General features: G+C 49.0%; 1 protein-coding gene across 2 annotated transcripts in view; it reads left to right on the top strand.

The window, feature by feature from the left end:
- Positions 1-24,457, top strand: part of LOC138852634 (mucin-22-like) — a 141,265-nt gene extending 116,808 nt beyond the window's left edge. The window contains exons 2-4 of one of the 2 annotated variants that reach the window (XM_070084499.1): positions 5,094-8,956; positions 21,917-21,933; positions 22,068-22,205. In XM_070084499.1, the coding sequence (XP_069940600.1) occupies positions 5,094-8,956; positions 21,917-21,933 (3,880 nt within the window). In that variant the 3' untranslated portion in view covers positions 22,068-22,205. Of the gene's footprint in view, positions 1-5,093; positions 8,957-21,916; positions 21,934-22,067 lie in introns of both variants that reach the window. The other variant, XM_070084498.1, reaches the window with a different exon arrangement.
- The last annotated feature ends 737 nt before the right edge of the window (positions 24,458-25,194 follow it).

Below are 25,194 nucleotides of genomic sequence, written 5' to 3'. Positions count from 1 at the left end.
CGGTAGTCACCCCATACCCATCCTGTGGACGGTAGTCACCCCATACCCATCCTGTGGACGGTAGTCACCCCATACCCATCCTGTGGACGGTAGTCACCCCATACCCATCCTGTGGACGGTAGTCACCCCATACCCATCCTGTGGACGGTAGTCACCCCATACCCATCCTGTGGACGGTAGTCACCCCATACCCATCCTGTGGACGGTAGTCACCCCATACCCATCCTGTGGACGGTAGTCACCCCATACCCATCCTGTGGACGGTAGTCACCCCATACCCATCCTGTGGACGGTAGTCACCCCATACCCATCCTGTGGACGGTAGTCACCCCATACCCATCCTGTGGACGGTAGTCACCCCATACCCATCCTGTGGACGGTAGTCACCCCATACCCATCCTGTGGACGGTAGTCACCCCATACCCATCCTGTGGACGGTAGTCACCCCATACCCATCCTGTGGACGGTAGTCACCCCATACCCATCCTGTGGACGGTAGTCACCCCATACCCATCCTGTGGACGGTAGTCACCCCATACCCATCCTGTGGACGGTAGTCACCCCATACCCATCCTGTGGACGGTAGTCACCCCATACCCATCCTGTGGACGGTAGTCACCCCATACCCATCCTGTGGACGGTAGTCACCCCATACCCATCCTGTGGACGCTAGTCACCCCATACCCATCCTGTGGACGGTAGTCACCCCATACCCCTGCTGTGGACGGTAGTCACCCCATACCCATCCTGTGGACGGTAGTCACCCCATACCCATCCTGTGGACGGTAGTCACCCCATACCCATCCTGTGGACAGTAGTCACCCCATACCCATCCTGTGGACGGTAGTCACCCCATACCCATCCTGTGGACGGTAGTCACCCCATACCCATTCTGTGGACGGTAGTCACCCCATACCCATCCTGTGGACGGTAGTCACCCCATACCCATCCTGTGGACGGTGGTCACCCCATACCCATCCTGTGGACGGTAGTCACCCCATACCCATCCTGTGGGTGTTATTGAAAACATAAGAGAGGCACATGATGGGTACAGTGACTGGTCATCAGTGTTATGGTGGTTGAGCAGGTTATAGTGTTAATTCACTGTTAACAAGTTTATGATCTAGCAGCTATAAGACGTTACTTACATAAGACACCTGCTGTCGCTCTTCACCTAGCAGTAAATCAGGTACCTGGATGTTAGTGGACTGGTGTGGGTCGCATCCTGGGACAAAACTGACCTAATTTGCCCGAATTGCTTAGCATAACAAGGGGGTTTCCGTATAGTAGTATGTTATTGATGTCAACTGTGGTCTGTATACCTTGTACATGTAGAAACAAAGATATTATTATTATTATTATTATTATTATTATTATTATTATTATTATTATTATTAAACTATTATTATTATTAGGGTACTGAGTTATTTACAGTACCTAATATTTACCAAGTTATGGTTGAACTTAGTTATATATATATATATATATATATATATATATATATATATATATATATATATATATATATATATATATATATATATATATATATATAATAATGGTTATAAGTTAGGTATTTTTCCCCAAGTTATTGCTAATATTTATCTGTGTTTAAAACACTCTGGCATTTCTTGAACATTTGTGAGATTTGGCTCGGAATTAGGTATTTTTTGAGCGCATTCCAGCACATAGTGACGCAGGTTTGACAGTCTGTTTTTTAGTTAGGTCTACAGCAGGTGCTAGTAATACAGGTCATGTATATGGCCAAGACCCGTGTCAGGAGGCACTTGTCCTGTCTCCTGGAGGAGGCAGGACTATGGTGGGTGGGCAGTGCTGGGTCACAGTGGTTGGTCACAGAGGTGGGCAGTGTTGGGTCTCAGTGGTGGGAGTGTTGGGTCTCAGTGGTGGGTCACAGAGGTGGGCAGTGGTGAGTCTCAGTGGTGGGCAGTGGTGAGTCTCAGTGGTGGGCAGTGGTGGGTCACAGAGGTGGACAATGTTGGGTCTCAGTGGTGGGTTTAATTGGTGGGCAGTAGTGAATCTGTGGTGGGTCACAGAGGTGGGCAGTGGTGGGTCACAAAGGTGGGTCACAGTGGTGGGTCACAGTGGTGGCTCTCAGATAGGTCACAATGGTGGGGTCACAGTGGTGAGTCTCAGAGGTGGATCATGGTGGGTCACAATGTTGGGTTACAATAGTGGTCACAATGGTGGGTCACAGTGGTGGGTCACAGTGGCGGGTCACAATGGTGGGTCACAAAGGTGGGTCACAGTGGTGGGTCACAGTGGTGGGTCACAGTGGCGGGTCACAGTGGCGGGTCACAATGGTGGGTCACAGTGGTGGGTCACAGTGGTGGGTCACAGTGGTGCGTCACAGTGGCGGGTCACAATGGTGGGGCACAGTGATGGATCACAGTGAGTCACAGTGGTGGGTCACAATGGTGGATCACAATGGTGGGTCACAGTGGTGGGTCACAGTGGTGGGTCACAATGGTAGGTCACAGTGGTGGATCACAATGGTGGGTCACAGTGGTGGGTCACAGTGGCGGGTCACAATGGTGGGTCACAAAGGTGGGTCACAGTGGTGGGTCACAGTGGTGGGTCACAATGGTGGGTCACAAAGATGGGTCACAGTGGTGGGTCACAATGGTGGGTCACAGTGGTGAGTCACAGTGGTGGGTCACAATGGTGGATCACAATGGTGGGTCACAGTGGTGGGTCACAGTGGTGGGTCACAATGGTAGGTCACAGTGGTGGATCACAATGGTGGGTCACAGTGGTGGGTCAGTGGTGGGTCACAGTGGTGGGTCACAATGGTGGATCACAGTGGTGGGTCACAGTGGTGGGTCACAGTGGTGGATCACAGTGGTGGGTCACAATAGTGGGTCACAATGGTTGGTCACAATGGTGGGTCACAGTGGTGGGTCACAATGGTGGGTCAGAATGGTGGGTCACAATGGTGGGTCACAGTGGTGGGTCACAATGGTGGGTCACAATGGTGGATCACAATGGTGGGTCACAGTGGTGGGTCACAGTAGTGGGTCACAGTGGTGGGTCACAATGGTGGGTCACAATGGTGGGTCACAGTGGTGGGTCACAATGGTGGATCACGATGGTGGATCAATGGTGGATCACAATGGTGGGTCACAATGGTTGGTCACAATGGTGGATCACAATGGTGGGTCACAATGGTTGGTCACAATGGTGAATCACAATGGTGGGTCACAATGGTGGATCACAATGGTGGATCACAGTGGTGGGTCACAATGGTGGGTCACAATGGTGGGTCACAATGGTGGATCACAATGGTGGATCACAATGGTGGGTCACAGTGGTGGGTCACAATGGTGGATCACAATGGTGGATCACAATGGTGGATCACAATGGTGGATCACAATGGTGGGTCACAATGGTGGATCACAGTGGTGGGTCACAATGGTGGGTCACAATGGTGGATCACAATGGTGGGTCACAATGGTGGGTCACAATGGTGGATCACAATGGTGGATCACAATGGTGGGTCACAATGGTGGATCACAATGGTGGGTCACAATGGTGGGTCACAGTGGTGGGTCACAATGGTGGGTCACAGTATTAAACTTGTTCCCTCCAAATTTTCCCCCAGGCGACGAACGGTTTCGTTCGATCACGTTAAGTGGCGCTGACTTGGCCTTACCAGACCCCATAAAAATATAACCTTGTGCAACAACAACGCTGCAGATCTTTACCACATATTTTTCCCAAACTTAGAAAAAGCCAATGTTCTCTTCTACTGGGCGTACCTTCATAAAACAAAGGGAAAATATGGAATATCGGTGCTAATTCGACGACCAGATATTTCGAACAATCTTAAACTATTTTAATGTCTTTAAAATTCCATTCTACTTCCTTCTCTATATATTTTTCACCTTTTATGCGTTTATATTTTTATTATATATTTTTGCTCATTATTTAGGAACTTGTGAATTTGTGCTGGATTAAAATTTACGATAAAACAGAATAAACTGGTTTAGGTCATAAAATATTTTTGTATTAAGTTTTTTTTTCGAATATTTTTGCATTGTTCAACTTATCAGGTTTATTATAATTTACGAGTGCCAAATAAGCGGTGTTCTCAGGTTCATGATGTTGATGTTGCAATGTTGAAGATTGTGTTGCGTATGATGTTGCAGCAGCAGCAACACTAGCAGCTGCAGCAACAGCAACACTAGCAGCTGCAGCCCGCAGCTGCAGCGGCCCAGCAGCGCGGCCTCGCTGCAGCGGCACTGCAGCGCCAACTGACAGCTGCAAGCACTGTGCTGCAGCGCAGACGGCTGCGGCGGCATGGCGGCGCCAGCACCGCAGGCTGCGCGGCACGCAGCTGCAGCGGCACGCAGGCGCGGCGGTCAGCAGCGCAGCAGCACTAGCAGCTGCGGCAGGCAAGCTGCGCACACGACGGCGCGCTGCGCGGCAACCGCGGCTGCAGCGGCAACAGCGCTGCACAGCCGCTGCGGCGGCACCAGCAGCGGGCGCACAGCGCCTGCAGCAGCACTGCGCGCGCAAGACAGGCGCTACTGTGGCGCGGCAACGCGACAGCGCGCAGGCATGCAGCGCACAGCACTGCAGCGCAGCGCAGGCTGCGCGCGCCACAGCGCGCGGCCTGCAGCGCAATCACGGACAGCTGCAGGCACCTGGCAGGCTGCAGCAACACTGACGCGCGCACTGCCGCTGCAAGCACGAGCGGTGGTCAGGCTGACAATGCACGTAAAGTGCGCCAGTTGTTGATAGATTTACAATGTTTTGTGTGCATTGTTTACAGTGCCACGTACACTCAGGTGTTTACACATCTGAGTGTACGTTGCAGATGTCGCTGTGCGTGTTATTACTGTTGCTATATTACCCTCTGAGATGTTAAATTACTAATTATGTTGCACACACACACACACACACACACACACACACACACACACACACACACATATCACATGCACACACCACATATACATACACACATATAGTAATATATAGGTAGCAGTAACAGTTCTTATCATAGCCACAGTATTCCCAGCACCACAAGTACAAGCTATTTACATCACTTTTAATAATGTTCCATTCCGCAGATGGAGCGTGCTTTTGTTGGTGGCAGTGGCCGCATGCGGAGCCTTCCCCCAACAGGACCGCCGCCGCCTTCTCTTCGGCAACCGCAACCGGCCTAATCTCCTCAACAGGAGAGCTTCCTCCACTGAGGCTGCCATAGAAGTCGCCACAGAGGCCCCGACTTCCGAGGCGCAAGACCAAGCTGGTGGATCAAAACTCCGAGTGCCTCCTCGAAAGCCGAATCTAAGGTTCGGCTTGCGCCCAGGCTCACTCTCTCTCAAGAGTAAAATCGATCAACAACAGGAGGAAAAAGAGGAGGTGAAGCCTGAGGTCATCGAGGACGTAAAAGAACCCGCTGAGGTGAAGGAGACATTAATCATCAGCGAGCCTTTACCAGGCCAAGAGTATGTTGCCTTTGTTACGGAAAATGACGCTGCAGAAGTCCCAGCTACCAAACCAGAGCCAGAAATTCTTACCAAACCTATCCCAGGGCAGGAGTTTGTGGCATTCCAGGCTCATGTTGAGCCACAAGACTCTGTCATCACAGCCAAAGATGGTAAAATCGTGGTGGTGAGTGCTGATAAAACGCCAAAAGAACTTGCTGCAGTAGACTCTGAAGCATTTCATGACACCTTCCACGAAGATGCACCAGCTATTGGTGATCAACACGGACTGGAGTCCGGGATCGATGCCATCCTAATTACTCCCGACGAAATCTTACCAATCGTAGAGGAGGCACCAGCCACAGAATCGACTGACCTCGACTATGAGGCTGTGAGTGAGACTGACCTGGCGTTAGAAGAGTCTGAAGCTATGACACCTGCTACCACGAAGAAGGTGACGGCACAAGAGCCAGAAGTAGAGACCATCATCTCTGTGGTGACCAGTCTGCCCACTCAAGAGGTCGAGGGGGAGACCATGCATGTTGAACACCACAGTGAGGTCGAGCAGAGCCACTTGGGATTAGAGAACGAAACCTTAGAGACTGAATCCCGTCACGATAGTGGACAGTTGGCTGATGTTGATCCTCTACACGAGCCTGAGTCACTCCCCAAATCACTTCATGCCAGTAAAGGTGACTTTGCCCTAGAGGAAGAGCCTGTAACAGAACCTGAACCTACTGCAGAGCCAGAACCTGAACCCGAACCTGAACCTGAAGTTGCATACGAAGAACCTATCACGGAAATTTCCGAATATGCCACTGATATGCCAGATGTAGCGAAAGTCCCTGTAAAGGAAGCCAGATCTCATGAATCCAATATTCAGAGCAGCGCAGACGAAAAAGGCAAGGGAAGTCCACCTGTCAATGACCTCTTTGGAAAGTACTTCGACGAGAGCGAGCTCGACTTTGGGAAGGGTTCCAACAACCAAGAAAAACTTCTCCTACCCTCTGAGACCGAACAAAAAACAAGAAGCAAAATTGAGATCAAGGAAGTCAATGGCCAATTGTATGAGTATGAATATATATACTACTACGACGATGAGTATCCCGTGTATGATGAGGAGACTACTGCCGTCGATGTAGAGTCCTCATCTTTTGCACCATTAACTGAGGAATTTGATACCACTATTCCCCCAAGCACCACCACCACCACCACCACATCGACCACCACTACCACCACAACACCTGCTCCTACCACCACTGATGCACCTGTAAATGGCTTTGGCAGGATCCAGGGAGGTAGCCGGACACGTGGGACTGAGAGTAGCAGCTCACAGGATAGCAGCAGGAGGGACAGCAGCAGATTATCAATCAACAGCAGAACCCGCGGAGGCAGCAGAACAGATGAGGATAGCAGCAGTAGGCGGGACATCAACAGGTCCTCAATCAGCAGTAGGATCCGCGGCCACCACACTGTGGATGAACCTCAGGAAGAAAACGTAATCGAGGAGACAGCTAGGAATTCGGCACGTGGGAGGACATTTGAGCCAAGTCGATCCTCCTCCCGCGGAAGGGGAAGCTTCCGCGGCCGAGAGAATGCCAACACTATCGATAATGCAGTGCATGGCGTGACAGTGGAGGAAGACAAGCTTCCCTCACACACTCGCTTCCCACCTCGCACCACAACACCCTCTGATTTCCATGAGCCACTCTTTGAGGAATCCTCCCATGTGGGAATCGACGAACAGCACGGAGTTCCCCTCATTCCAGATGTGACCGGCTCCCATGACACCCGTGGACGCCAGTCTTCTAGAGGTGGTCGGCTGCTGGGCTCAGAGATAGCCCCTGAAGTCGATTTTGAGGAAATAACTACTGAAGTGCCGTACACCACCACTATGTCACCATCCTCTCTCTCTATCGTCAACCTCTATGCACTGTCCCGCGCCGCTGATGCTCAAGAACCGGGTGAGACAACCACATATATTCCTGATGTGTATGACTACGAAACAGAAATTCCCCTTGAGTACCAGGACCTCTACAGTGACTATGGTGAGACTACACAGAGCCCCTACCTACCAGAAAGTGTAACTGAACTCGAACAGCCCCAAGCAGAACCCGAACCAGAACCAGTCACAGAGATACCTACAACAACCACAACTACGACAACTACAACAACTACTACAACCACCACACCTGTTCCCACCACCACCACTGAAGAAAGCAAAGGTCAGGAACGATTTAGGTTTAGAGCTCAAGGATCCAGCCGTTTTGGTGGGCGTCATACTCCCGGAAGACAAAGAACTTCACCTTCTACTGAAAGTTCTCAAGAGACCACCACCACACAAACAGTCACCTCCAGGCCAGGGACTCGCTTCGGTAACAGGCCTCGTTTTGGCGGCAACCGTAACAAAAGTCAGCAAGAAACTACCCCAGAGACCGAAGTGGCTATCGAGAAGACTGCTGAACTGGAGTCAACAGACTCAGACAAACCTACTCCCAGACCCAATGGTGGTTTCAGATCCAGATTCAGTAAACCTCGCATCAGCTCCTTCAGGCCTCGACCAGGCAAGGATGACACAGAAACAACTGAGGCTCCCCCACCAAAGGCAACAACCACACGAACCAAGCCAAGCTTAGGCTCAAGAGGTGGCTTACGAAACAGGGTTAGAGGACGTGTAAATGTACCATCAGCAGTGGAAGCCAGCACAGAGCCTTCAGTTGAGGATGCACCCATTGAGTCTCAAGTAGAAGAAGGCAATGTGGAGGAAGTTCAGGCCGGGGAAGGAAAAGCGAGCGCCGACGAGACTGTGACACCCTCTACTGATGCTCCTAAGGAGACCCGCGGCAGAAGACCGCCATTAAGTAGACATCGCTTTGGAGGACCAAGACTTCCCTCACGCCCGTCCAATGAGGAAAAAACTCCGAAGGAAACTCCTAAAGAGGCTGCACCTGCTGAATCTGCAAATCGGAAACGTCCATCTCCCATCAACCGGTCGCGCACCACTTCCCCTTTGAACCTCCGCTTCAAAAACCGCCCCAATCCAAGACTTCGTGGAGGTGATAAGAATGAAGCCCCAGTGGAGAACCCCGAGGCTACTGCTGAAGGAACTCCAGCACAAGAAACCGGTGAAGACCACATAGCAGAGGAGCAGTCGGCAACAGAAGGAGGAGAAGTAACCGATACTGAAGCCGGTGATGCTGGTGGTGCTGCTGCTGAAGAACCACAAAATGAGACCCAGGGTGAAGCGACGCCTCCCCGCCGTGGCGCTGACAAACGTGGAGGTTTCCTGAATCGATTCCGAAACCGTGCAAGCTCAGCTCCCCAGCAGGATAAGAAGCCAAAGACCACCACGCCTTCCCCTGCACCCAGGAAGTCAGGCGGCATCGGCTTGCTCAACCGAAGAAGAAACCGCCCGAAGGCAAAGGGCAAGGAAGAAGCAGTACAAGAGGAGGTTGATGCCGCAGCTCAGGGTGCGCCTGTCGACGCCGAAGCCCAGCCAGCAGGTAAATTACTGAACACTGTTTCTATATTGGAATGAGAGAAAGAGAGAAAGAGAGAAAGAGAGAGAGAGAGAGAGAGAGAGAGAGAGAGAGAGAGAGAGAGAGAGAGAGAGAGAGAGAGAGAGAGAGAGAGAGAGAGAGAGAGAGAGAGAGAGAGAGAGGAGAGAGAGAGAGAGACAGGAGGGGGGAAGATAGACAAAGCAAAGAGGGAATAAATGACTTATTTACAGAAAGAGAGGATATAAAAGGATATAGAGACACAAGAACGAAGAACGAAGCTTTATTTACCCTCCCAGACGCCAGCAGCTTGTACTTTACTTTGCTCAGCATCTCTCATTATTCAGCTTAAAACCTATTAAATAAAATAATATTTTAGCACCTGAGCTTGCGGGCATTGTTTGATGGGTACGTGTGAGTGTATTTACTCACCTACTTGTCGTTGCCGGGGTCGAGCCCTGGCTCTTCCTCGCCATATGGGTCTTCTTGTATCTCCTTAATATAAGAACATAAGAACATAAGAACGAAGGAACACTGCAGAAGGCCTACTGGCCCATGCGAGGCAGGTCCAAGTCCCTACCGGCTTAAGCCAATGCACCCAACCTAGTCAGGTCAGGTCACATTGACTTAAGGGAGGAACACGGCAACCGACCTGTTAGCACAAGCTATCAGGTCCAACTCACACCCACCCACATCTACTCATGTATTTATCCAACCTATTTTTAAAGCTACACAACGTTCTGGCCTCTATAACTGTACTTGGGAGTTTGTTCCACTCATCCACAACTCTATTACCAAACCAGTACTTTCCTATATCCCTCCTGAATCTGAATTTTTCCAACTTAAAACCATTGCTGCGAGTCCTGTCTAGGCTAGATATTTTCAGCACACTATTTACATCCCCTTTATTTATTCCTGTCTTCCACTTATAAACCTCAATCATATCCCCCCTAATTCTACGTCTTTCTAGAGAGTGCAGTTTCAGGGCCCTTAGTCTATCCTCATAGGGAAGGTTTCTGATACATGGGATCATCTTTGTCATCCTCCTTTGTACATTTTCCAGAGAATTTATATCCATTCTGTAATACGGTGACCAAAACTGTGCAGCATAATCTAAATGAGGCCTAACCAAGGATGTATAGAGTTGAAGAACAACCTGAGGACTCCTATTATTTATGCTTCTTGATATGAAGCCAAGGATTCTATTAGCTTTATTGCGAACACTTATGCACTGTTGTCTTGGTTTCAGATTACTGCTAACCAGAACTCCTAAATCTTTTTCGCAATCCGTAATATTAAGATCTACATTATTTAGTTTATATGTGGCATGGTTATTGTCCTGTCCAACATTTAGAACTTTGCATTTGTCTATATTAAACTGCATCTGCCACTTCTCCGACCACTGCATCAGTCTATTCAAATCTTCCTGGAGTGCTCGAATGTCCTCGTCAGAATGAATTCGACGGCCTATTTTGGTGTCATCGGCAAACTTGCCGATGTCGCTCTTTATGCCCTCATCTATGTCGTTTATGTAGATTGTGAACAGCAGGGGGCCCAACACTGACCCCTGTGGAACACCGCTCGTGACGCTTCCCCACTCTGATTTCTCCCCATTTATGCAAACTCTCTGCTGCCTATTTGTCAACCATGCCTCTATCCAGGAAAAAATTTCTCCTCCTATTCCATGTGCTTTAATTTTCCTCAATAGTCTCTGATGTGGGACCCTGTCAAAAGCCTTACTGAAGTCCATATACACAATATCATATTCATTACCATGATCTACCTCCTCAAATACCTTAGTGAAAAAAGTTAATAAATTCGTAAGGCAGGAACGCCCCTTTGTAAAACCATGCTGAGATTCGTTGATTAATTTATGCTTTTCAAGGTGGCTACGAACTGCCTCGGCAATTATTGATTCCATAAATTTTCCCACTATGGAGGTTAGGCTTATTGGTCTATAGTTCGAAGCTAAGGACCTGTCACCTGTTTTGAAAATAGGTATCACATTTGCCATTTTCCACTTATCTGGCACCATGCCAGTTTGTAGTGATATGTTGAAAAGATTAGCCAAAGGTGTGCTAAGCTCCTCTTTACATTCCTTTAGAACCCTTGCATACAGTTCATCAGGGCCTGGGGATTTGTTAGGTTTTAATTTATCTATTTGCCTAAGGACCATGTCACTTGTGACCCTAATAGTGCACAGTTTATTATCGTCCTGTTCTACATAATTTATCATTACTGGAATATCGCTGGTATCCTCCTGTGTAAAAACTGAGAGGAAGTATGTGTTAAAAATTCTACACATTTCCTTATCACTGTCAGTGAGCTGACCCGAGGAACTTTTGAGTGGGCCTATCTTGTCCCTGATCTTACTTCTGTATACCTGAAAGAATCCTTTTGGGTTAGTCTTCGATTCTCTTGCAACTTTAACCTCATAATCTCTATTTGCTTTTCTAATTCCCTTTTTTATTTCTCTCTTTAACTGAATATATCGATTTCTTAATTGCCCCTCTCCTCTTTTGATTTGCCTATATATGCCTCTCTTTTGACCAATCAGATATTTTAATCTATTGTTCATCCATTTAGGATCATTTTTGTTTGATCTGATTTCCCTATTTGGAACATAATTTGACTGAGCAGCTAGAACTATGCCCTGGAAAGCATCATATCGGCAACCATCACCACCTACCTGACCCCTAGTCAGGTCATTCCAGTTCAGCCCACCTAAGTAATTTTTCAGTCCTATGAAATCAGCCAAGCGAAAGTCAGGGACGGAGACTTGATTGCCATTATTAGGGGAATTCCATGATATGTTAAAACTGAGTGATTTGTGATCACTCTCCCCAAGCTCATCATTAACCTCAAGATTATTAATTAGTGTTTCCCTACTGGCAAGAACCAAGTCAAGGAGGTTATTTCCCCTAGTTGGCTCTGTCACAAACTGTTTTAAAAAACAATCCTGGATCGTATCAAGAAAGTCACCCGACTCTAAATTTCCTGTCAAATTGCTCCAGTCAATCTGTCTATAGTTGAAATCTCCCATTAGCACAACATTTTCGTATGTAGATGCCTTACGAATTTCGTCCCATAGAAGTTTACTGCACTCCCTATCAAGATTTGGGGCCCTGTAAATCACACCCAAAATTAGTTTTTCTCGGCCCTCGAGAAGCTGTAACCAAACAGATTCAGTGGCTGACGCTTCTAATTTAATATCTTGTCTAACACAACAATTTAAATTGTCTCTGACATACATCGCTACTCCACCACCTTTCCTGTTGACCCTGTCAGTGTGGAATAATTTATAGCCTTGTATGTGACATTCAGAGGGCATCTCTCTATCTTTCAGATTGAGCCAGGTCTCTGTTATAGCAATAATGTCTATGTTTCCTGCACTTGCAATTAATCTTAGCTCATCTATCTTATTTCTAACACTCCTGCTATTAGTATAGTAAACCTTAAGGGAGCTAGTCCCTTGCTGCCCTCTGCTGTCCCCCTTTGTTTGCTGACCTGTTCTATTGTCTTTATTTATAACTTCATGCTGAATGCCTTTTATACATTTACTGTTTCCAACCCTAGTGTTGCAACCTGCTTGTTTCCCACACACACCCATACCTCTATCTTCCATCAGTTTAAAATCATAGGCATTTCACCAATGGCCTTCTCAATCGAGTCTGCAAGTGCTACCACCCCTGCCCCAGAGAGATGAACCCCATCCCTTGCATACATATCATGTTTGCCATAAAAGTTGTTCCAGTTGTCAATGAATGGGATTGCAAGTTCCTTGCAGTATCTGTCTAGCCAGCAATTTACACCAATTGCCCTAGACAACCATTCATTTCCTACTCCCCTTCTAGGCAAGATGCTACATATGATTGGGATCCCTCCCTTAGACTTAATGAAATCTATAGCTGACCTGTACTTATCTAGCAGCTCTTCTCTCCTACCCTTCCCAATATCATTTCCACCAGCACTGAGACAGATAATGGGCTTGTTCCCATTACCTGACATGATATTATCCAGTCTGTTGACAATGTCCCCAACACCAGCTCCAGGGAAGCACACTCTATCTCTCATCTTCTTATTCCTATTACAAAAAGCACGATCAACATATCTTACCTGAGAGTCACCAACCACAAGAATGCGCTTACCTTCATTAGCATGAGGCTTGATTCCACCATTTACATCTAAGTAAGATTCACTTCTTGACCTCCCTGTTGCTTAAGAAATACTTTCTAACATTTCTTCCAGATCTCTGCCGTTCCAACAATGTTTTTTTTTTTTGTCGGTTTTATCAAGTCAACCGAGGATTTTGTACATTTATTTTTATCGTATCTCCCCTGGTCCTTCTAAGGTCATCAGCTATCTCTAACCTCTCCTCGTGAGGCCACTTCTCAACCCCAGGACCACCTGGCTGTCTTTCACACATGACTCGCGAAATCGTAATAACCTAACTGCAGACCAACGATGCCGCAGGTGGGGGTTAGAACCCACGGCGAGTGAGTCTTAAAACTCCTTCCAGTGCGTAAGTCACTGGGCTTGAAATTGTGTTGCAAACAACTGTGCTACAGAAGTCTGAGCAAAGCTCAGACCTCTGCAACACAACTGTCCTCAAAGATTTGTTAAGTTATACCATAAATAAAGGAAAGATCTTGGACTTCACCTTAAGCAACAGACAAAACAAATGCAATAGTAATTATGGACAAGGTAGATTATAATCTACCTTGTAAAAGTTAACATGTTATTAGTAGACGGGGGAATTTAAGTGCCTCTTACCTCAAGTGGTAACTTTCTCGCAGACTTCTATGTAATTTTTCTAGAGCTCTCAGACTCCCTCCCTCGGTCTTCTCACCTGGTTTTATACCATGGTCTTCCTTCTGATGTCACGTTGTAGCAGAGTTTTAGTTCATCTTTAGCTTCAGTAGTGTGTCAGTGTGGAGGTGTTGTTCAGCCTGTCCTAACACAGATACTGATTCATTTCTGACTCATGTCTTCAGCTGTCCTTTTTCTGTAGCTTTTCTATCTTCTAGCACTTGTGTGTGTGTGTGTGTGTGTGTGTGTGTGTGTGTGTGTGTGTGTGCTTGTGTTCTCACCTAATTGTGGTTGCAGGGGTCGAGACTCAGCTCCTGGCCCCACCTCTTCACTGATCGCTACTAGGTCCTCTCTCTCTTTCTCTCTCTCTCTGCTTCCTGAGATTTGTCATACCTCGTCTTAAAACTATGTATGGTTCCTGCCTCCACTACATCACTTGCTAGACTATTCCACTGCCTGACAACTCTATGACTGAAGAAATACTTCCTAACATCCCTGTGACTCGTCCGAGTCTTCAGCTTCCAATTGTGACCCCCTTGTTTCTGTGTCCCATCTCTGGAACAACCTGTCTCTGTCCACCTTATCTATTCCACGCAGTATTTTGTATGTCGTTTTCATGTGTCCCCTGACCCTCCTGTGTGTGTGTGGGTGTGTGTGTGTTAATGTTTTCTTGCAAATTGTGGTGTTTTAAACCTTGTAATATATAAAGTTTATTGATGACGACCTTTATCCCACACTGGACGAGAGAGAGTGAACGACTTTGACTTTACTGATGAGCTGGCAACCGCAATACATGACGTCATCACCAACCAACCAATCACGAGACGACAACGACGACTTCTACGACGACAGAGAGGGGAAAGAGAGGCACGACCTAGGGGACTCGAGGACGACCTCTCTCTCACTGTCGCCACTACTCCAGCATGACCTCAACCAACCTCATCCATATTCTATTTTAGATTTAATTAAGCTGTTGAACATCCCAGACAAGACTGTGTTTCTCTCTCTCTCTCTCTCTCTCTCTCTCTCTCTCTCTCTCTCTCTCTCTCTCTCTCTCTCTCTCTCTCTGTATGCTTCACATCAAGTCACGTAACATTGTATGTATGCAAACACTGTATATATAGACAACGTTGTTTACATACACAACGTTGTTTACATTCACAGCGTTGTATACATACACAACGTCGGTATAAACCTTGGTAATAAATACCGACAAGTTGGTTTAGAAAGACACGTAAGCAAACACTATGACATATTTATTAGAAAACGTTTCGGTCCTGGGACCTTGATCACTTCTAACATACAGAGGTAGAAAGACATTATATATAGGCGGAGTGTGACGTGTGAGTAACTCATGGTGACCTGAAGAATGTCATGTTGGGATGAGGACGTGGTAGACGATGAGATCATGTGACTCCTGTGTTGTTGGGTTGGTGCTGCTTAGCCTGCTTAAGTATCATGTATGCTAATATTTTAGAAAATTTGTGCTTTCCAGTGTTACGTTATATTGTGTCGGTGACGGCGATTAGTGAGGCTTCCGAACCAGACCTCAGACGCCGACGGTGCCTGGAAGCCTCGCTAATCGCCATCACCGACACAATAGAACGTAACACTGGAAACCACAAAATTTCAAAAAGTTAGCATACATGATACTTAAGCAGGCTAAGCAGCATCAACCCAACAACACAGAAGTCACATGATCTCATCGTCTACCCGTCCTCATCCCAACATGACATTCTTCAGGTCACAATGCGTCACTCACACCTCACTCTCCGCCTATATATAATGTCTTTCTACCTCTGTATGTTAGAAGTGATCAAGGTCCCAGGACCGAAAGGTTTTCTAATAAATATGTCATAGTGTTTGTTTACGTGTCTTTCTAAACCATACACAGCGTTGTATACATACACAATGTTGTATACATTAACTCCCTAACATAACACTTCCCATCACACTCACTTTACTTATAAAAGTGAAGAAAAAAAGAAGTTGCCTGCACTTCTTGATAATTAATGAGCATGTTTCCCACACGGGGTGGCTTCACCAGTCCTTCAGCAGGGCTGATGAAGACACGGGATGGCTTCACCAGCCCTTCAGCAGGGCTGATGAAGACACGGGATGGCTTCACCAGCCCTTCAGCAGGGCTGATGAAGACACGGGATGGCTTCACCAGCCCTTCAGCAGGGCTGATGAAGACACGGGATGGCTTCACCAGCCCTTCAGCAGGGCTGATGAAGACACAGGATGGTTCCACCAGTCCTTCAGCAGGGCTGATGAAGACACACGGGGTAGCTCCACCAGTCCTTCAGCAGGGCTGATGAAGACACACGGGGTGGCTCCACCAGCCCTTCAGCACGGCTGATGAAGACACACGGGGTGGCTCCACCAGTCCTTCAGCACGGCTGATGAAGACACACGGGGTGGCTCCACCAGCCCTTCAGCACGGCTGATGAAGACACACGGGGTGGCTCCACCAGTCCTTCAGCACGGCTGATGAAGACACACGGGGTGGCTCCACCAGTCCTTCAGCACGGCTGATGAAGACACACGGGGTGGCTCCACCAGTCCTTCAGCACGGCTGATGAAGACACACGGGGTGGCTCCACCAGTCCTTCAGCAGGGCTGATGAAGACACACGGGGTGGCTCCACCAGTCCTTCAGCACGGCTGATGAAGACACACGGGGTGGCTCCACCAGTCCTTCAGCAGGGCTGATGAAGACACACGGGGTGGCTCCATCAGTCCTTCAGCAGGGCTGATGAAGACACACGGGGTGGCTCCACCAGTCCTTCAGCAGGGCATATGAAGACACACGGGGTGGCTCCACCAGTCCTTCAGCAGGGCTGATGAAGACACACGGGGTGGCTCCACCAGTCCTTCAGCAGGGCTGATGAAGACACACGGGGTGGCTCCACCAGTCCTTCAGCAGGGCTGATGAAGACACGGGGTGGCTCCACCAGTCCTTCAGCAGGGCTGATGAAGACACACGGGGTGGCTCCACCAGTCCTTCAGCAGGGCTGATGAAGACACACGGGGTGGCTCCACCAGTCCTTCAGCAGGGCTGATGAAGACACACGGGGTGGCTCCACCAGTCCTTCAGCAGGGCTGATGAAGACACACGGGGTGGCTCCACCAGTCCTTCAGCAGGGCTGATGAAGACACACGGGGTGGCTCCACCAGTCCTTCAGCAGGGCTGATGAAGACACACGGGGTGGCTCCACCAGTCCTTCAGCAGGGCTGATGAAGACACACGGGGTGGCTCCACCAGTCCTTCAGCAGGGCTGATGAAGACACACGGGGTGGCTCCACCAGTCCTTCAGCAGGGCTGATGAAGACACACGGGGTGGCTCCACCAGTCCTTCAGCAGGGCTGATGAAGACACACGGGGTGGCTCCACCAGTCCTTCAGCAGGGCTGATGAAGACACACAGGGTGGCTCCACCAGTCCTTCAGCAGGGCTGATGAAGACACACGGGGTGGCTCCACCAGTCCTTCAGCAGGGCTGATGAAGACACACGGGGTGGCTCCACCAGTCCTTCAGCAGGGCTGATGAAGACACACAGGGTGGCTCCACCAGTCCTTCAGCAGGGCTGATGAAGACACACGGGGTGGCTCCACCAGTCCTTCAGCAGGGCTGATGAAGACACACAGGGTGGCTCCACCAGTCCTTCAGCAGGGCTGATGAAGACACACAGGGTGGCTCCACCAGTCCTTCAGCAGGGCTGATGAAGACACACGGGGTGGCTCCACCAGTCCTTCAGCAGGGCTGATGAAGACACACAGGGTGGCTCCACCAGTCCTTCAGCAGGGCTGATGAAGACACACAGGGTGGCTCCACCAGTCCTTCAGCAGGGCTGATGAAGACACACAGGGTGGCTCCACCAGTCCTTCAGCAGGGCTGATGAAGACACACGGGGTGGCTCCACCAGTCCTTCAGCAGGGCTGATGAAGACACACGAGGTGGCTCCACCAGTCCTTCAGCAGGGCTGATGAAGACACACGGGGTGGCTCCACCAGTCCTTCAGAAGGGCTGATGAAGACACACGGGGTGGCTCCACCAGTCCTTCAGCAGGGCTGATGAAGACACACGGGGTGGCTCCACCAGTCCTTCAGCAGGGCTGATGAAGACACACGGGGTGGCTCCACCAGTCCTTCAGCAGGGCTGATGAAGACACACAGGGTGGCTCCACCAGTCCTTCAGCAGGGCTGATGAAGACACACGGGGTGGCTCCACCAGTCCTTCAGCAGGGCTGATGAAGACACACAGGGTGGCTCCACCAGTCCTTCAGCAGGGCTGATGAAGACACACAGGGTGGCTCCACCAGTCCTTCAGCAGGGCTGATGAAGACACACGGGGTGGCTCCACCAGTCCTTCAGCAGGGCTGATGAAGACACACAGGGTGGCTCCACCAGTCCTTCAGCAGGGCTGATGAAGACACACAGGGTGGCTCCACCAGTCCTTCAGCAGGGCTGATGAAGACACACGGGGTGGCTCCACCAGTCCTTCAGCAGGGCTGATGAAGACACACAGGGTGGCTCCACCAGTCCTTCAGCAGGGCTGATGAAGACACACAGGGTGGCTCCACCAGTCCTTCAGCAGGGCTGATGAAGACACACAGGGTGGCTCCACCAGTCCTTCAGCAGGGCTGATGAAGACACACGGGGTGGCTCCACCAGTCCTTCAGCAGGGCTGATGAAGACACACGGGGTGGCTCCACCAGTCCTTCAGCAGGGCTGATGAAGACACACGGGGTGGCTCCACCAGTCCTTCAGCAGGGCTGATGAAGACACACGGGGTGGCTCCACCAGTCCTTCAGCAGGGCTGATGAAGACACACGGGGTGGCTCCACCAGTCCTTCAGCAGGGCTGATGAAGACACACGGGGTGGCTCCACCAGTCCTTCAGCAGGGCTGATGAAGACACACGGGGTGGCTCCACCAGTCCTTCAGCAGGGCTGATGAAGACACACGGGGTGGCTCCACCAGTCCTTCAGCAGGGCTGATGAAGACACACGGGGTGGCTCCACCAGTCCTTCAGCAGGGCTGATGAAGACACACGGGGTGGCTCCACCAGTCCTTCAGAAGGGCTGATGAAGACACACGGGGTGGCTCCACCAGTCCTTCAGCAGGGCTGATGAAGACACACGGGGTAGCTCCACCAGTCCTTCAGCAGGGCTGATGAAGACACACGGGGTGGCTCCACCAGTCCTTCAGCAGGGCTGATGAAGACACACGGGGTGGCTCCACCAGTCCTTCAGCAGGGCTGATGAAGACACACGGGGTAGCTCCACCAGTCCTTCAGCAGGGCTGATGAAGACACACAGGGTGGCTCCACCAGTCCTTCAGCAGGGCTGATGAAGACACACGGGGTGGCTCCACCAGTCCTTCAGCAGGGCTGATGAAGACACACGGGGTGGCTCCACCAGTCCTTCAGCAGGGCTGATGAAGACACACAGGGTGGTTCCACCAGTCCTTCAGCAGGGCTGATGAAGACACACGGGGTGGCTCCACCAGTCCTTCAGCAGGGCTGATGAAGACACACAGGGTGGCTCCACCAGTCCTTCAGCAGGGCTGATGAAGACACACGGGGTGGCTCCACCAGTCCTTCAGCAGGGCTGATGAAGACACACAGGGTGGCTCCACCAGTCCTTCAGCAGGGCTGATGAAGACACACAGGGTGGCTCCACCAGTCCTTCAGCAGGGCTGATGAAGACACACGGGGTGGCTCCACCAGTCCTTCAGCAGGGCTGATGAAGACACACGGGGTGGCTCCACCAGTCCTTCAGCAGGGCTGATGAAGACACACGGGGTGGCTCCACCAGTCCTTCAGCAGGGCTGATGAAGACACACAGGGTGGCTCCACCAGTCCTTCAGCAGGGCTGATGAAGACACACAGGGTGGCTCCACCAGTCCTTCAGCAGGGCTGATGAAGACACACAGGGTGGCTCCACCAGTCCTTCAGCAGGGCTGATGAAGACACACAGGGTGGCTCCACCAGTCCTTCAGCAGGGCTGATGAAGACACACGGGGTAGCTCCACCAGTCCTTCAGCAGGGCTGATGAAGACACACGGGGTAGCTCCACCAGTCCTTCAGCAGGGCTGATGAAGACACACGGGGTGGCTCCACCAGTCCTTCAGCAGGGCTGATGAAGACACACGGGGTGGCTCCACCAGTCCTTCAGCAGGGCTGATGAAGACACACAGGGTGGCTCCACCAGTCCTTCAGCAGGGCTGATGAAGACACACGGGGTGGCTCCACCAGCCCTTCAGCAGGGCTGATGAAGACACACAGGGTGGCTCCACCAGTCCTTCAGCAGGGCTGATGAAGACACACGGGGTGGCTCCACCAGTCCTTCAGCAGGGCTGATGAAGACACACAGGGTGGCTCCACCAGTCCTTCAGCAGGGCTGATGAAGACACACGGGGTGGCTCCACCAGTCCTTCAGCAGGGCTGATGAAGACACACAGGGTGGCTCCACCAGTCCTTCAGCAGGGCTGATGAAGACACACGGGGTGGCTCCACCAGCCCTTCAGCAGGGCTGATGAAGACACACAGGGTGGCTCCACCAGTCCTTCAGCAGGGCTGATGAAGACACACGGGGTGGCTCCACCAGTCCTTCAGCAGGGCTGATGAAGACACACGGGGTGGCTCCACCAGTCCTTCAGCAGGGCTGATGAAGACACACGGGGTGGCTCCACCAGTCCTTCAGCAGGGCTGATGAAGACACACGGGGTGGCTCCACCAGTCCTTCAGCAGGGCTGATGAAGACACACGGGGTGGCTCCACCAGTCCTTCAGCAGGGCTGATGAAGACACACGGGGTAGCTCCACCAGTCCTTCAGCAGGGCTGATGAAGACACACGGGGTGGCTCCACCAGTCCTTCAGCAGGGCTGATGAAGACACACGGGGTGGCTCCACCAGTCCTTCAGCAGGGCTGATGAAGACACACGGGGTGGCTCCACCAGTCCTTCAGCAGGGCTGATGAAGACACACGGGGTGGCTCCACCAGTCCTTCAGCAGGGCTGATGAAGACACACGGGGTGGCTCCACCAGCCCTTCAGCAGGGCTGATGAAGACACACGGGGTGGCTCCACCAGTCCTTCAGCAGGGCTGATGAAGACACACGGGGTGGCTCCACCAGTCCTTCAGCAGGGCTGATGAAGACACACGGGGTGGCTCCACCAGTCCTTCAGCAGGGCTGATGAAGACACACGGGGTGGCTCCACCAGTCCTTCAGCAGGGCTGATGAAGACACACGGGGTGGCTCCACCAGTCCTTCAGCAGGGCTGATGAAGACACACGGGGTGGCTCCACCAGTCCTTCAGCAGGGCTGATGAAGACACACGGGGTGGCTCCACCAGTCCTTCAGCAGGGCTGATGAAGACACACGGGGTGGCTCCACCAGTCCTTCAGCAGGGCTGATGAAGACACACGGGGACATACGTCGACCTTCATAAATATCCTGATCTGTACACAAGTCTTTGTAGTTATTATTTATATTTTCCTACTTCTTAATTTAGATTTTGCTTAAAATATTCTGATTATTATTATTATTATTATTATTATTATTATTATTATTATTATTATTATTATTATTATTGTTATTATTATTATTATTATTATTATTATTATTATTATTATTATTATTATTATTATTATTATTATTATATTAAAAAATAATATGTTAATATCTTCCTAAGTTAACATTAGTGTTGCAGGTGAAGTAGTAACTAAAAATTTTAATAATTATGAGGGAAACTTAGATTTATGCAATTTTTACTCTTTAGAGAAGTTAGGTCGATGCCGGTAAAAGGCTCTTGATCCAAGGAATTGAAGGGGGGGATCATGCAGCACCTTGGACATGGGAGACAATCATGTTTAACCCATGGAACGGGAGGGTAGCTTCAATGCCATGGATCAAGAGTCCCTCAGTAGCACCAACATACCTTCCTTCAAGAGTATAAGCTCCGTGAATTTATCTATAGCTGCCTAACGTTCGTAATATTTTTTTTTAATTCCCACTTTTATCACTATTAATTGTTATGTTAACTCAGGAAGGTGTTGAATCACCAACAAAATATTGTTTTCCATTTAAATACAACTGAATAATGTGTCCCGTGTATTAGGTATGATTTTCTAATATATTTCTTTGTCACCAGCGATGGAAGTGTCTTAGGTTAGTGTCCGCTGTGCAAATGTTTGGTACACGTTTATAAATGATGCAAAATGTTGTTGATTTTTCAATATACTAGGAATCTATCACGTCATTATTGAGGTCAGGAGCTTGCTAACACAAGTCTTCATCTACAGAAGTGGTTGAAGGAGAGGTGGATCAAGCGGCGCAGGAGGCGCCCCAGGAGGGAGACCCCCAGCAGGAGGACGCTACATCAGCTCCCCCAGAGGACGGCCCCCGTCAAAGACCACGCAACAGGTTCTCCTTAATCAACAGGCGACGCAACCGCAGTTAGACGGACTCCTACCTAGTAGTCACTCCTTGGACGTGCTCGTCCTGCCCACCTGCTGCCCTCTTCCCTGCGTCATCGTCATCAGCGTCACCCACAGTGATGCTCACCACCAGGGGTCTCCCCTGAGGCAAGCTGCGTGGCGCTAGTAACCACGTCTGACATCTTGTAACTACGAGCGCTCCCAGACAATGAACTTGTTCTTGAAGCACAGTGAGGAAGTGCAAGAGTGTACGTGGCAAGGAGAGAGACACTTGTGTGTCTCTGTACCTCGCTACTCCTCGTCCAGTACTCAACCCTCCACCCACCCCTATATACAATAGGCCTGACACATTATGGTCTTGTAATCAAGCCACAAACCCACCCCCATACCCCTCCACATTGGTCAAGATACCACGTTTTAATTCCTCTTTCCGTATCTCTCTCGCCCTCTCCCCAGTGTGCCGCTAATGTGACATAAACAACCCGGACTTAAACTCCTGTTGTTGTAAAACCGTCCTGGAGTTCCACAAGTGAAGCTCTGTGGCCCACGCCCGGGCTGCCTACAAGCCACCCATGACTTTGTGATAACTTGTTCTTGTAGATAGTGATTACATTTGACCTTATTTAATGAATCCTAGATTGTAAATATTTTGTATTCGTTTTTTTTTTAAATCTAGTTATGTGAATATAGCCCATCCGGCTTGTATAAAAGCTGTAGCATCATCAGATGCAACACAATCAGGCAATAGTCTATTTTCTTAATAATAAAAAGGTTCAAAACTGATATAAGTTATTTTCTACATTGTGGTAAATGTTTCATTCTTATTACCATCATAGAATATAAAGAAGGTACTCCACTCTCTCTTTGTGGAATTATTCCAGATGTTTAAATTTAAAGTTAACATTTGATGTTTATATAATGTGTGAATTATTTTAGCAGTTATCCTATATACACTCAATGAAGCAGGCATAATAATAATATATATATATATATATATATATATATATATATATATATATATATATATATATATATATATATATATATATATATATATATATTCCGGCTTCATATTCTATACAAAACTGTGTGAATGTCTGTACTTTTAAGTAATGTGACTTCCCAGAGGCCCGTTCTGTTGCATTAGTTGTTCTATGAGGTCACATAGATGCATGTGAGTTCACACAGGTGTATGTGAGGTCCCACAGGCGCATGTGAGGTCACACATGTGCATGTGAAGTCACACAGGTGCATGTGAGGTCACACATTTGCCTGTGAGGTCACACAGGTGCCTGTGATGTCACACAGGTGCATGTGAGGTCACACAGGTACATATGAGGTCACACAAGTGCATGTGAGGTCACACAGATGCGTGTGAGGTCACACATCTGCATGTGAGGTCACACAGATGCATGTGAGGTCACACAGGCGCATGTGACGTCACACAGATGCATGTAAGGTCACATATTATGTGAGGACGGGATGAGGTGGTCTTAGTGACCTCTGAGAGTGCCATTCAAGAGGACAGTGACAACCTTGGCACTTGTACACAGTATAGCAATATAAAGCAGTACACAGACTGCTCTTCTACTGAACAATGTCCTCACAAAACTGTCGTTAGTTCTGTGATATTCAAGACAGAACATGAAATATGATATACCTGAAGCTTAGTGATGTGTAAAGAACCATTAATCTTAATTGAGAATGTGTAATTCCTTAGGAATATCAAGAAGTGTGTAGTATATAAGAACTTTTAGAGAAATAAAAGTATCAGTAGACTTTTTTTATGATAGTGGAAGACGTAGAAAAGATATTCTTTTGTTTTTGTTTTTTTCTCTTTTGTTAGGCGTGAGGAGGATGGTCACTAGCAGGACACAGCTGTCAGTCCCACATCACTGGTCATAAACCTGTGTACAGTTTTATACTACGCCATATAACCCATGTTAATCATATAAAATATACCAGTGATGCTGGGGCCGTCAGATTGACCTCTCGCTCTCTCTTATTAGTGGGCGGGGATTATCTCTGACGTCACTACAGCCCTGACCAATCAATTGGGCACTGTCTTACTAGTGGGCAGGGCTTAGCTCTGACGTCACTCTTGTTACTACCAATTATCTGGGCGCTTTGTCCTGCTAGTGGGCGGGGCTTAGTTTTGACGTCACTCCTGCCTCGACCAATCATCTGGGCTGTGCCAATAATTCAAGTCTGTGTATACTCTTTGTAAATAAAATTATGGTTACTCTATTGCTTAATATTGTGTTTTTATTTATATAAATATATCCTTATTATTTCACATTGTGTCTTTATATATCAACACAAATAAATAATACTAATATAACATTAGTAGTTTAGGTGTTTGAGTATGTAGAGACCATAGAGCTGAATAGGATGACTAAGAATGTGTACTAAACATGGCAAGAAAGGAAGGAGGGGTTGGGGCCGCCCTAGGCTGGGGTGGAGGGAGGGGGTAGAGGAGGTTCAGAGTGCTAGAGCATCCAGTAGGCTTGTGTGTCATACATCGGAGTTAGTGGAGACAAGTGCTTTTCATGCCTTGAAGTGTTGTTGGAGTGTAAGCAAGGTAACATTTATGAAAATAGTCCGGCTTAACCGGGTTCCTTCAGAGGAGTCAGGATGCTACAGTATCGAGGGTCATTTGAACAAGACAAGGCAGCTATTGAGTGAATGAGGGTGAATGTGTTTCCTTGTTTTTATTCACATTAACCCGGGGTCAATAATCCAGGATAATACAAGAAAGCCACTCTGGCTTATTTTCACCTGGGTCCTGTGATCCTCTTCCCCAGGATGCCACCCACAACAGTGTGCTAGCACCAGGTACCTACTAACTGCTGCTAGGTCAGCAAGTGTGAGAAAATATGCCTAGCGTTGCCACTTGTGCCGGGAATCGAACCCAGGTCCATCAGATGAGCCCTGAATATGCTACCATTTGAGCCACCTTTTGGTATCATGCTCTCTCTGTCTCTCTGTCTCT

Source organism: Cherax quadricarinatus, chromosome 13, assembly GCF_038502225.1.
Source record: "Cherax quadricarinatus isolate ZL_2023a chromosome 13, ASM3850222v1, whole genome shotgun sequence".
NCBI lineage: Eukaryota > Metazoa > Arthropoda > Malacostraca > Decapoda > Parastacidae > Cherax > Cherax quadricarinatus.
Note: the sequence above shows the minus strand (reverse complement) of the source record. Positions and strands in the feature narration are given on the sequence as shown.